At 38.3% G+C, this 12496-nt stretch overlaps 1 protein-coding gene across 1 annotated transcript in view; it reads left to right on the forward strand.

Moving 5' to 3' along the window:
• GNB4 (G protein subunit beta 4) overlaps positions 1-12198 on the forward strand; it is a 33578-nt gene extending 21380 nt beyond the window's left edge. The window contains exons 3-10 of the mRNA XM_052805124.1: positions 928-966; positions 1697-1803; positions 2773-2836; positions 3658-3820; positions 4022-4088; positions 4237-4438; positions 5675-5891; positions 7163-12198. Of these exons, the coding sequence (XP_052661084.1) occupies positions 928-966; positions 1697-1803; positions 2773-2836; positions 3658-3820; positions 4022-4088; positions 4237-4438; positions 5675-5891; positions 7163-7269 (966 nt within the window). The 3' untranslated portion in view covers positions 7270-12198. The remainder of the gene's footprint in view (positions 1-927; positions 967-1696; positions 1804-2772; positions 2837-3657; positions 3821-4021; positions 4089-4236; positions 4439-5674; positions 5892-7162) is intronic.
• Positions 12199-12496: the final 298 nt, after the last annotated feature.

Below are 12496 nucleotides of genomic sequence, written 5' to 3' on the forward strand. Positions count from 1 at the left end.
AATTAGTGGTGAAGGTGACCATCTGTCATTTGTGGGATGCCTGCTTCATTTGTTACAGAACTTGGAAGGTATTTGGAGAAATTGCAGGGAGTTAGAGAGGGTCTTGTGGCTGATCCTTCAATACTGCTGCTGATAGTTTTATCTTGAACTTGTGCTATAGAGTTCCTGTCTAATTTTAAGCCAATTATTTTAAAACATGCTTCTCAGAAGTGGTTGCTGACTGCATGCCTATTTTTGTTTTTTGAAAACAGGAGTCTGAGTTGCAGGAGTGCAGTGCAATCGCAATTGTAACTGAAGCAACATTTTGCAAAACTGAAGTATTGCAAACTAGGCTCAGTGGTGCTCGCCTGTGTCAGGTGTCCAATCTGTTACTCTGATTATACAAACAAAAGTAAAGTCTGTTTCCTTGGTAGGGTTGAATAATACGCAGAAAGTCAGTCATATGCCGATAGAATCTGTAATAATGAAAAAAAGACAGCGTTATCTGTATGGAGACCTGAGCACCATCCATTCCATGAAATGAATGAGGGTGTTAGTTGACTATTTTTTTCCTTCATTTTGCATGAAGTGCATCAGCAGCTCAAGCTTTGGTAAGCCTGCTGTCTGTCCCGCTGTCCAGATCCTGCCTTTTTCATCCAACCTCTCCTAACTAGCATCGTCACACCTGCGATAGCAAGGGGCTTAATGCAAGAGCCTGATGTAGCACAAAGCTTGCTTGTGCTTGGCTTGTGTGCCAGTGCTTTAGATTCCTTGGACAATAAAACATATTAGGGTGACAGAAGGCATATTGGCATGTAAGTTGTTGGCTTGTGGCTTTTTGAGTGTGGTGAAGTCTAGCTTAAGAGTTGTTTTTCCTTTAGATGCTTTCTCTCAGTTGATGCTCGGTGTTGCCTTTTAGATTCAAATCGTTCTATTCTTTTGTTTCAGGATGCAAGGAAAGCATGTAGTGACACAACTCTTGCTCAGGTATGTTCTTGATTCTGTGTATAGGCTGTTACTTGATACATAGAAAAATAAAAACCCCTACAATTTATGACTGCAACATGTTCCTGTTTAGTAACTGAAAGAATAAAGTGAAAGAAGCCTTTGGAAATGTACTGTGTATTTATACAGTTATTTAAAACAAAACAACCCCACCAAAAAACCAAACAAACAAACCAGGAAAAAAACGCCAACCAGTCAAAAAAACCCTCCACCATCTTAATGGGTCCTGCTTCCCGTTTACCTTTTAAATAGAGTGTGTTTATTATGTTTAGTACATTTAGAAAGACTTAAATAAATGACTTTTAGCTGTGTTTTGGAAACAAAAGTGTTTTGCATTTAAAGTTCTGCCATGCTTTAAAAAGTAACAGTGCAGTAAATATTGGAGGTTTTTCTTCCATTAGTTTTAATTGAAAACTTTCAGATTTGGTGATCTGAAATAGACTAACACAGTTCACAATGGCGATACCTGAAACTTCAGAAGTTTTTTAAAAATAATACTATGTAATACTGAGGCTATCTTCTGTAAAACCGGTTTTCCTCAGTGTTGCATGGACCTATTCCTGGGTTGTACACTAGTATCCTTTTTTTTTTTTTTTTTTTAATGTTGCATGCCAAGATAGATTATTTTCTATCACAGTTCAAATGTATTTAGTTATCTTATATATTAAAAATAGTTCTCGGTATCTCAGGGGTTTGTTTTATTTATTTTTAGATCACAACAAGTCTGGACTCAGTGGGTCGAATTCAAATGCGAACAAGGCGTACGCTTAGAGGTCACTTAGCCAAAATCTATGCTATGCACTGGGGATCTGACTCAAGGTTCGTACAAGTGATCCTTAAATCTGCAGTTTAAGGGTTAGAAATCAGATTGTTGACTTCAGAACTACTACCGAGTTTTGGGAACCATATGGTGTGGTGTTCGTGCCCTTGGAGGGGGATCACAGACCACGACTGTGGTGGGGTTTTTTTCTTTAGTTATAGTTTGCCTTTTTAAAACCAATGAGGATTGCATAGTGGTAATAGAGAAACCTTGATTGAAAGGAGAGGTACTTTGCTTGTTCTTACCACAGGCATTGTGCCTTTTCCTTCTTTTAGTTTTAACTAAGTTCTTTGAGTCTGTTTAAGCCGAGGAGGGTATGTGGTGAGGCATATTTTTGGAATGATGGATAGTGTATTTTCCAAGATGTTGAATAATTATGTAACTTCTGTGATAACAGATTTAAAAACTTTACAGACAAATTTTGTTTAATTGAAAAAAAGTCCTTTTGTACATAGTGGGAAAAGTTACTTAGCTTCTAGGAAGGAGTTTCGTTATGCTGCCTTTAGAGTAACTGATGGTCAGATATAACAGTGCCCCATGATCTGCTCTGTCATGTAGTCCAGAAGGAAATACATCTAGAATCTGCGCTCAAAATAAGATTTATTTTCCCCTAAATTTCTTGTTTATTTTTGTGTAGCTGTATAGTTAAAATATTCGTATATGAAAAATAAAAGCAGCAGTGGAGACAGTTCATAAAATGTGTTTTCAGTAAGTTGTTTGGTTTTATCCATTGTTAATCATGAGTCCCTGTGGACACATGGTTCTTCGGCCAGGTTATATGTAGATCTTCGCAGATTTTTTCCAACAAATGCCTCCCCCACCAAAAAAACTAACCAAATAAAAAAGCAGAGTGTAATAAAGAAATTATGAGATTTCTGAATCACTTGGTAATCATGCATGATGTATATCTATTCTGAGATTTTTTGGTTGTTTTATATTAACATATTTTATTTTGTGTTTATATTTAGGCTACTAGTCAGTGCTTCTCAAGATGGAAAATTAATTATTTGGGATAGTTATACAACAAATAAGGTAGAGTTACTTATAATCCATATCAATAATTCATGCATAATTTGTGTGTTTGAGCAAGCTTGTGTCTTATTTTTTCTGTGGTTGCAAGGCAAAAATGAAAAGAAGCAGTCTTTTTTGAATTCAGACATAATTTTTTCTTTTTTTTTTCTTTCATGACTAGTTGATTACTAGTGTTATGTTGTAGGTTGTGTCTCAGAAGCAATAGTTCTAGGTAACACGTAATGTTTTCACTCTGATTTGTTAGTGCAGTAGCTTGTAGCTATTGCTCTCTGCCTTTGTGCTGTTGCTTCTGAAACTACTTTGGTTTTAAATTGTAGAAATATACATCCTCAGAATTTACAAGAGTGCTTTGCTTTTGAGGGCAGAGAAAGGAGGAAAAAAGGAAAAAAAAGCTGTTAAACGAGAAAAGCTTTAGGTAGAGTGTGGAGTAGTGATCTGCTTCTGTAAACTGTCCAGTCTCCATGGGTGCCACCATCCCATTTTATAACCTATAGTTCAGAGATGTAGAAGAATTGGACAAAGAAATCTAAGTAGAATAAACAAATGTTGTAAATGTTTAAGTTTAGAATAGCTTTGCTATTAAATAATGTTGTACTGTATATCGACCCCGGAGACTACTGGTATTTTTCATCCTAGTATGTATGTATGTATAAATATGAAATGGGTTGTAATATGTCATAAAATCAAAATACCGAATCTTATGATACACAATCTACTTGGTGTGTTTAATCTGTTATAATTCATTAACTGATACGAATGACCTCAGTGAAAAACAAAAGCTAACACGTGATGTAGCATTCATGAGCTCTGTCTTTCTGAAGATGCATGCCATTCCTTTGAGATCCTCCTGGGTGATGACTTGCGCATACGCACCGTCTGGAAACTACGTTGCCTGTGGTGGATTGGACAACATCTGTTCCATATACAACTTAAAAACCAGAGAGGGCAATGTGAGAGTGAGCCGAGAGTTGCCAGGGCATACAGGTCAGCCATATTCTTGCTTCAGCTTTGGGGTTTTTTTTATTGCACCAAATGAAACAATCTCACTTTGAGGTGTATTGTGAACTGTGAGATAGTTTTGTTGGTTACAGACTAGCTGTGGGAGAACTTTAATCACTGCTCTTGGGCTTTAAGCTTCAGTTATTACTCCTGAGTCTGAAACTAACATAACTGTTTTGTTTTTAGGATACTTGTCCTGTTGTCGCTTTCTAGATGACAACCAAATTGTCACCAGCTCAGGAGACACCACTTGGTGAGTTTTTGAGCTCTGTGGGCCTTCTTTTTTTCCTTTTTCTTTCCCCCCCTTTTTTATTTTCCTCTCCAATACCTTAATTTGTGTTTAAAACTTGAACTCTCAAATAACCATATACATTGTGTTAATGTTGTCACTTTATCTGCAGCGCTTTGTGGGATATTGAAACTGGTCAACAGACCACCACATTCACTGGGCATACTGGCGATGTGATGAGTCTCTCTCTAAGTCCAGATATGAGGACTTTTGTTTCGGGTGCCTGTGATGCCTCCTCGAAGCTTTGGGATATTCGAGATGGAATGTGCAGGCAGTCGTTCACAGGGCATGTGTCAGATATTAATGCAGTTTGTGTAAGTGATCGTTTGTATTTCCACATGGGAAGAAAGGGGGAGGATAAAGGCTATACTTGCATGAATTCAGCTTATAGTCTACTGGGCTACCTTGATTTAAAATCAATTACTTTAAGGTAGAGACTGTTAAATTGTATGTAACAAAGAAGGTTGTCTAATAACTTATGATCTAGTTTATAACTGAATTATTATTACCGTTATCTGTGATGCATTGACGTGTTCTTAGAATAGTTTCAGCTATGGTTTTGTTCAGTAACTGAGACCTTACTTTTTTAAGAAGCAAGGAATGGGGGAGGGAGGCTTTTTGCAGTGTGGCAATGTGTTAAAAACTGAAACTTGTAGATAAATGTGATATACTGAGAGGGAGCAAAATAGCCAAGCATCCTCATCTTAAAGTTTTTTGTTGAACAAAAGTGTATTTGATGTTTTCTGTTGAAAAGAGCTTTCAGCAAACTATTCTGGAAGGCAAAGTTAAAATCAGTATTTATGTTGAATATTCATCCCTGGAATAATTTTGTAATATTTATAAACTGGATTATATTTCCTCTCTGTCATAGTAACACTATGTTCTGATCTGCAAGATACAAGCTCTGATAAATAGGGAATGAAATCTACGTCTAAGCTGCATCTGTTTTTGATAAACATGAAGCATAATAATAAGGCTGAGAAAATACCAAAAGCATGACCAGTAGAAAAATGCAGTTCCTATACTTAGACCTGAATCCTGAGATGTGTTGAGCTCTGTCATTCCCATTTCAATCAATATAGCTGTTGTAAGAATGACTCTGCTTTGGAGTAGATTTTTTGGAAATTGAATTGCTTGCTTGCAATCTTCTGTCTTGGCTGAGCCAACCTGGCTGACCAGCTCAAGATGGAACATTGTGTACCACTTCACCCAGGTCTTCCTGGCCCACAGCCAGGATGCGCATAACTGCATTTTGCTTCATTTTGTAGGAGTTAGTTGCACCCTCTTTAACTCCTTTTTTACCGCATGCAGGAATTGTCTGGGTAAAATTCTGGTCATTCAGGCATTACCAATATTATTCCAGAAGTGTTTCATTGCATAGCTGTGTATATGCATTTTTTTAACATGCGGAATTTTTTTTTTTTTTTAATAAACCATTCTTCCTTTACCTGGTCACCCTGGCAAAATAATCCTGTGATGTTTTTGAAATAATGCATGAACAATGTTATTTTTCTGGTGTCAAACTCCTGTCTCTGAATTAAAACTTTCAGTTTTTCCCTAATGGACATGCATTTGCCACTGGATCTGATGATGCCACTTGCCGACTCTTTGACCTACGTGCAGATCAGGAATTAATGATGTATTCGCACGACAATATCATCTGCGGGATCACTTCTGTAGCCTTCTCAAAAAGCGGTCGCCTCTTGCTAGCAGGTTATGATGACTTCAACTGCAACGTGTGGGATACTCTGAAAGGGGAGAGAGCAGGTGAGTACACATAACTGCAATGAGCTGAATTTTTCCATTTCCTTAGCAGAAGATGGATATTCAAAATCTATGCAAAATGCAGAGCCAGTTCATTGCTGATGCTATTGCTGATGTTACGGAATCTGCTTGCTTCCTCTTAACACTGTTTTGGAATGGCATCCTTTTATTTTATTGCATTTGGGTTTATCTTCCAGTTGTTACATTGCATTACAGTTTCTCTATATGATGTGTGGAGTAAATGCTCCACTCAGTGAAATGCTCCTGTTCTTGGGTATTGGCCATTATATATCTGTGTGCTGGTAGATACCGGCTCTCAAGGCTAAGGAACAGCCTTCAAAATTACGTTACGTCTACAGAAGATTTGTTTCACTGAAGTATATGAAACTAAGTAATACAAAATTATGCATTTGCATTGACTTTTGCACCCATCAGATGATGTAATTCAGATAGTAGTAAGTTACAGTAGTCTTTTTGCTTTGGGGACCTTAATGTCCTGCTGTTGGGAGGGAGGGGAAGTGGACGCTTCTAGTCCTTGAAGTAGTCACTTCTTCAGGATAGACCGCATGTTTATAGCATAGCTACATCTTTCTCACTTCGTACGGTAATTTAAATGATGGGGCCTCATTCAGTTCTGAACCTTGCTTCTGCTGTTCAGACTGAAAATACGTCCTTTTCCTTAAGGGATGTGGACAGGCTGAGTTTTAATAGACCTGGATGTGGTACCTTGGGAGAGCAGACAAGTGCAAGAATGGGTAGAAGGAAAGCAAAAACAAAGCGGGAAGAGGCAGGGCACAGTGCTGCTTTTCTAATAGTCTGACACAATACATGGGCGATTTTTAATCCTTAGGGTTTGCAAAACATGGGAAACTCAAGGTAGTTCCTGTATCCGGGGCATTGTCAGAAGACATCACATTCAATTTTGGAAGTACTTGGTGGCTGAAATTGTGGACAGCATTGCTGAAAACAGGGAAAAAAAAACAGTAGAGAGCCTGATGAGGGATGAGGAGGTCTTTGGGGCAGAAAGAAGAAGTTGTAAGTGCTGAGAGAAAAATGGAGGCAATATTGTGTGTACATATTTTTTAAAAACCTCATTGTTGAGTTTCTTGATATAGCTGTCGCTATATACACAGTTCTTCAGGGTAAAGACAAAAAGGATGATTAGATCTTGCATCTTTTTTAGCAAATTTGAAGACTTAGCTGGGAAAGCAGAGCAACAGCTGAAGTCCTTGATGTCCTGTGGCTATTAACTTCCATTGCTTCTTCTTTTCCAGGTGTCCTTGCTGGCCATGACAACCGTGTCAGCTGTTTAGGTGTTACTGATGACGGCATGGCTGTAGCTACAGGGTCTTGGGACAGTTTTCTCAGAATCTGGAATTAACTGGGAGCCAAACATGTACATTCTCCATTTGAGATCTGGAGAGATCAATGCTGCAGCCTATAGCTGTGAAATAACATTTCTACCTTGTATTTGCAGGTGAAGTTTTTCTATTCACTGATTATTACACAAAAAGGCTTTCTGTAAACTAGAAAAAAAATCAAGTGAAGAAATAGGGGAGGGGGGAAGAAATCACTGACTTTTTAAAAGGGGCCAGCACACATAATCATGGTGACCGACAAACTAAGAGCCAGTCTTTTTGTTTTTGGTGGTTTGGTTAGATTGTCCTTGAAGGGTTTTTGCTTGTGCTCAGTCTGCTAATCCTGTACTTTTTTTTGTACATAACAGAATATACACATTATAGCAGCCAATCATGTAACATTTGTCTGTATGTAAAGAAATATGTTTGCATTTTTTAAGGAACTACATTTATAGCTTTGCTTTTAACCCGAGATGTCACTTCTGAGTTTTGTAGTGGATGAACTAGATTGCTGTTTTAAATGTTTTTGTGAATTTACTGTAGATAAAGTGAAGCCAATGGTCTGTATGTGTTTTTATAATGGAAGGCATTTGAATTTTTTTTTAAAGGCCCTGGAGACTCCCAGTTAATACCTACCGCCTTATTCACTCACTTCTTGACCTGCTTGCCTATTTTTAATCATGGGGGTTCTTCCTTCAAGCCAGTGGTTCCTGGTTTATCCATTGGCAGTCATGGCCTCCAAACACCAAGGAGTTAATGCCAGGCAGACTTGCAACAACAGCAAAAATAATCAGAAAATAAAAATGTAAAAAAAAAAAAAAAAATCCCGTTCCAGAAGTATTAGCTTCCTTACTGCAGCTTTCCGCATCAGTTATTCCACGCAGTCCTTGGGCATGGAAGCCAAGTGACCTGCATTGCTGTCGTTAAGTGGCTGAGTGCTTTTCCTTTTGACAATTCAGCTCTAACTAAATGAGGTGGTTTTGGCCCATCGCAAACTCTAGCTGATTTGCACTAACAAAATGATTTGGCATGATGCTCAGTGCGCAGAAAGCAGTGTATTTGCAAAGCTTGCTCAATTACCACAACCAACTGAGAAATTTAGGAGGACTTTGCTTAAATTCTTAAAGGAGATTTGAATGTGCAGTTAATCGCCTGTAATCCCCCCTCCAAATTAGGGGGTTGCCAAAGCATACCACAACCAAAAGCGCTTGTTGTCAGTTACGTGCAGTGTGAATTATAAAAGGAATTGTGTAACTTACAATGAACCAAATAACCTTACTTACCTGTGTGACCCTTTAAAACTCCATAGTATAAACTTAGCGACTTGCTTGTTCTCCTGTGGTCACAGAGGTCTGTACCATGGTGGCTTATTACATGCTAATTGTTCTGCAGCTCTGTCACTGTAAATAGCCATTTCCTCTCCTGTTCCTGATTTTATTCTGATTTTAATGTCAGTTGCTTATAAATGATAGGTTCTGATCAAGTAGAGTTGAGTGTAGATACAGGAAAATCAAGTGACTGATGCCCACTTGAAACTACCCGGGGAAGATTGCTTAACTTTTTGGTGCCTGGCAGCATGCCTGCGCTTGCAATGGATGTTCTCTTGGGAATCAGAACGTCTGTGGCATTTTTGGAAAGGGGAATTAAGTCTATTGGCTTCTCTTAAGTGACTTATTTTAAAGATACGTGAATTTTAAATCATCAGGTTGGAAGATGTTCATCTGCCCTCATCTGAAGTTGTGGGGAGTCTGGGTATCTCTGGGTCAGGTAGTAAATATAAGTGCCCGGTATCTTGTAATATATCAAACCAGATTTGTGGCCGAGATGACTATTTGTCAAGTTTCTGACGTTTGTAATCCTAAATTTCAGTACTTCCAGACTGTGCCTGTAAACTTGCCATGTCTATAATGGTGAAGGTGCCAATAAATGTACTGGTCAATCACAGTAAATTCACTTTTAAAAAAGAAAAAGGCGCATCTTGTGCTGGAGAAGTATACATTTACTAACAGCAGACTGTGGTGTAGGACCAAAATCACACTATATTGTATGTCACAGGAATTCCGCAGCATTTTGCTTTATGATCTGTCTGCATTAACAGAACTATAATGGAATTCTTGTTACTCTCTTAAGTGAGCAGCTCTTTGGGATCTTGCAGACTTGGTTTATTTTTTAGTGGTGCACTTGATTATTTTTTTTAACTCACAGCTGCCTTGAGTGAATCATTCTGGAAATTTGTTACTAAGGAATTTTAAGAAAATAATTCTTTTTCTAAAAGATTTTTTTCCGTAGAAGTGTGTTTTGAACCAATTTCCTAGTCAACACCTTTGCGAAGACAGGTGCCATTTTTACATTCTGGTATTAAAAGTAGTTTCTACTTGCGAAACTCCAAAAACAATTTTACAAATGTATATATAACTTTTCTTAAAAGTTCAGGTAGACTGTAAACGTGGTAATGGCTCTCGTACAGGTATTACTGCAAATAATTTCGCTGTCATTGTTTGATGGGCAATTGTCTGTTGGATTCAGCTGCTTCCCAAATAAATAAAGAGTGCCAACTACTTCCTAATGAGGTTTCCAAAAGCATCGTACAAATATCTGCCAGCTTTTGCTACTTGGTTAACCAGTGTTTGTAGTGCTGCAGGTCCTGAGGTGGCTCCTTTTGCGTCGGTGCACAAGGAAACCTGGAAGAAGCCCGAGCACAGCTGGGGAAGCGGTATCTGATGCTTCTTGGGGACTTGTAGAAAGCTTGTGATAGATCCTGCCTGCCAAGGTGACGTTTGCTGTTTGATTACTGTCATGGATAGAGTTTAGATTATTTTATTTTTTTAAAGCTTACAGATTCAATGTAACACATTGTTATTATATGAGGCCAAATGATGAACGTGCACAGGCTGTGGTATTGCCTTTTTTAAACGGCTATTGGTGACCTTTCAAAATTGATGCCCTTACTGAAATGCATGTGGTTTTAATGGTAAAAGCTCAAACTCCTCCTAATACGAGGAAGGTAATAAAATGACCCTTCATAGGTTTTACTTAAAAGGTTTTATACCCAGCTTTGAATCTCAAAGAAAATGGTGCCTATAGTTTAACGTAGGCTCAAGTATGCAGCTCGTGTGATTCCTAACTGTGCACCATGACAGCAAACTCACTTACTTACTGTACAGCAGATTTTGCAGCACTGGTGGGTACATCTTAACCTGTCTTTAAAAGTTTGTTGCCCAACTACGTCATTATCTGAATTTCAAGTAACTTGGGTAATTACAGAAATGGAGTAACTAAGAACATTGTGCCAAAACGGTGGCAAGGTAGCTCTTCCCCAGCCTCTCTTCTAAGTCAGTCAGTCAGTCGTTTATGGCTCGGGAAGTGGAACTATGATGTGCTTTGTGTAACCAGATTTATTTTATTCAGGTAGAATTTTCTGTCAGCATTTTCTAATGTTGATTTAACTTTGCAATAGAGAATACTAATCAGGCAAGCGCCCAGCTTGGGCTTGTTCCCGTGTAGACTTGGGCATCGGTTTATCGGTAGAGATACTGGTTGAGATTCTGGAAACCACAAAAAGCTTCTACGTGGCATCGTGGTGATGTATACTCGCTTACTCCAGTAACGTGGGCCTGTTTCCATCTGTCTCCAGACCTTTTTTCTTCCAAACACTGCTATCCTCTGCCTTGCTAAACCGCAGATACGTCGCAGTATCTGGCAGAACTGATAGTTCAATGTATTGACAACAATATATACCATTCGAAATGGAACATGGATTAAATAAATAGGCTTTTCCCCCTGCCTAAGGAGAGGGCCTGACTTTGACTTGGCAAAGCTGAATTGATGTAACAGCTGGTCCTAGTGTGCTTACTGTAATGCATGGGTTGGAAATAGTTAATTCTTTAATTCAGTTAGTGTAACCGCTTGTCCCACAATGAAGTTCACATTACTTTAAGGTGGAATGAAAACATTGTGAAAACATTCCAAGAGTGCTTAGTCTTTCCTCTTTGAGGACACTGTCACCTCCACTAGGTTTAGTGCTGTGCTTTAAGATGTTGGTGAGAGTATTGGCTAATTCAACTAGTTGGTATAAATGGTTGTGTAGCAGAATGACTGATTTTTGAGATAGCATTTCCTGTAAAAGTAATTAAGCATGGGTTGATGGTGCACTTTGTATACAGTAATCTGGCATGCATGCTGGTAAAACTACTTCCTACACTTCAGAGGCACCACAAGCCTTTTTATCCAATTGCTGGTTATGTAAAATACATGCAGAATGTTAATGCAGTGTTGTTATGGTAAATGTGTGAACAGTGTTACTAATTGATATAACTGATAACAGATTACATGTGCCTGACATTCTTATACCACACAGTATGTTTAGGTTTTAACTAATATGGACTTCGGTGGAATAGTCTTAGATATCTATTTCAAGCCTTTGTTTTACTTACACAATGGTGCTCTATTTGTGTTTTTCTCCTTTTTTTTTTTAAATAAAAGCATCTGAACACTTGTAGTACATATTACATCCAAAGGAGTCCAAAACAAAATGCTTCTAAACATGCTTGATTTTAATTTGCCTTTGGTTTCCAGCATTTCTCATCAGCTAGATTTTTTGGGTTTGGTTTTTTTTTTTTTTTTTTTACTTGTTGCTGACTACTTTGGAAAACTTCGGTAATGTTACCAATTATGAAGTGATTCTGCACTGCCTTTGGATTGTGTATGTATTCAGAAACAGTCTTAAAGCTTTTATTTAAGCTATTAAAAAAACCAGGGACTTGTGCCATTTGTTCTTTAACAGTGCTGTTGTAAAAAGACTTCCCTGTGAAAAAAAAAATCACTTGCTATGAACTCTGTTTATAGCTTTTTTTTTTCCACGATGGATCTTTTTCTTTGTATTTGTACAGTGGCTCAGTGAAAGATGTTGCCATGAGTTGATATTGTAACCAATAAACAAGTGCTTTTAACCAGACTGTGTCACTTGTGAATGTTTTACTAGAGCTGTAATAACGAGCGTCCCTGTCCTAAAGATCAAGAGTGTTCCTGTGACTCTGAACATGGACAGACCAGCCATCCCAACAACAATTAACTTGTGCTTCTCGTTACCTTCTCGCAGTGAACCGAACTGTTCTGTGTGCATGTTAAACAGCAAGATGTTACGCAAGTAAACTGCCCCTATGAACAAATAATTAAGGTGATTCTCCCCCCCCCCCGCCCCCCCACAGCAGTATGTCTTTGTTTTCTGCCAGGGAAAGGAGGGGGGAGGCA

The sequence above is a fragment of the Harpia harpyja genome, chromosome 12, assembly GCF_026419915.1.
Source record: "Harpia harpyja isolate bHarHar1 chromosome 12, bHarHar1 primary haplotype, whole genome shotgun sequence".
Lineage (NCBI taxonomy): Eukaryota > Metazoa > Chordata > Aves > Accipitriformes > Accipitridae > Harpia > Harpia harpyja.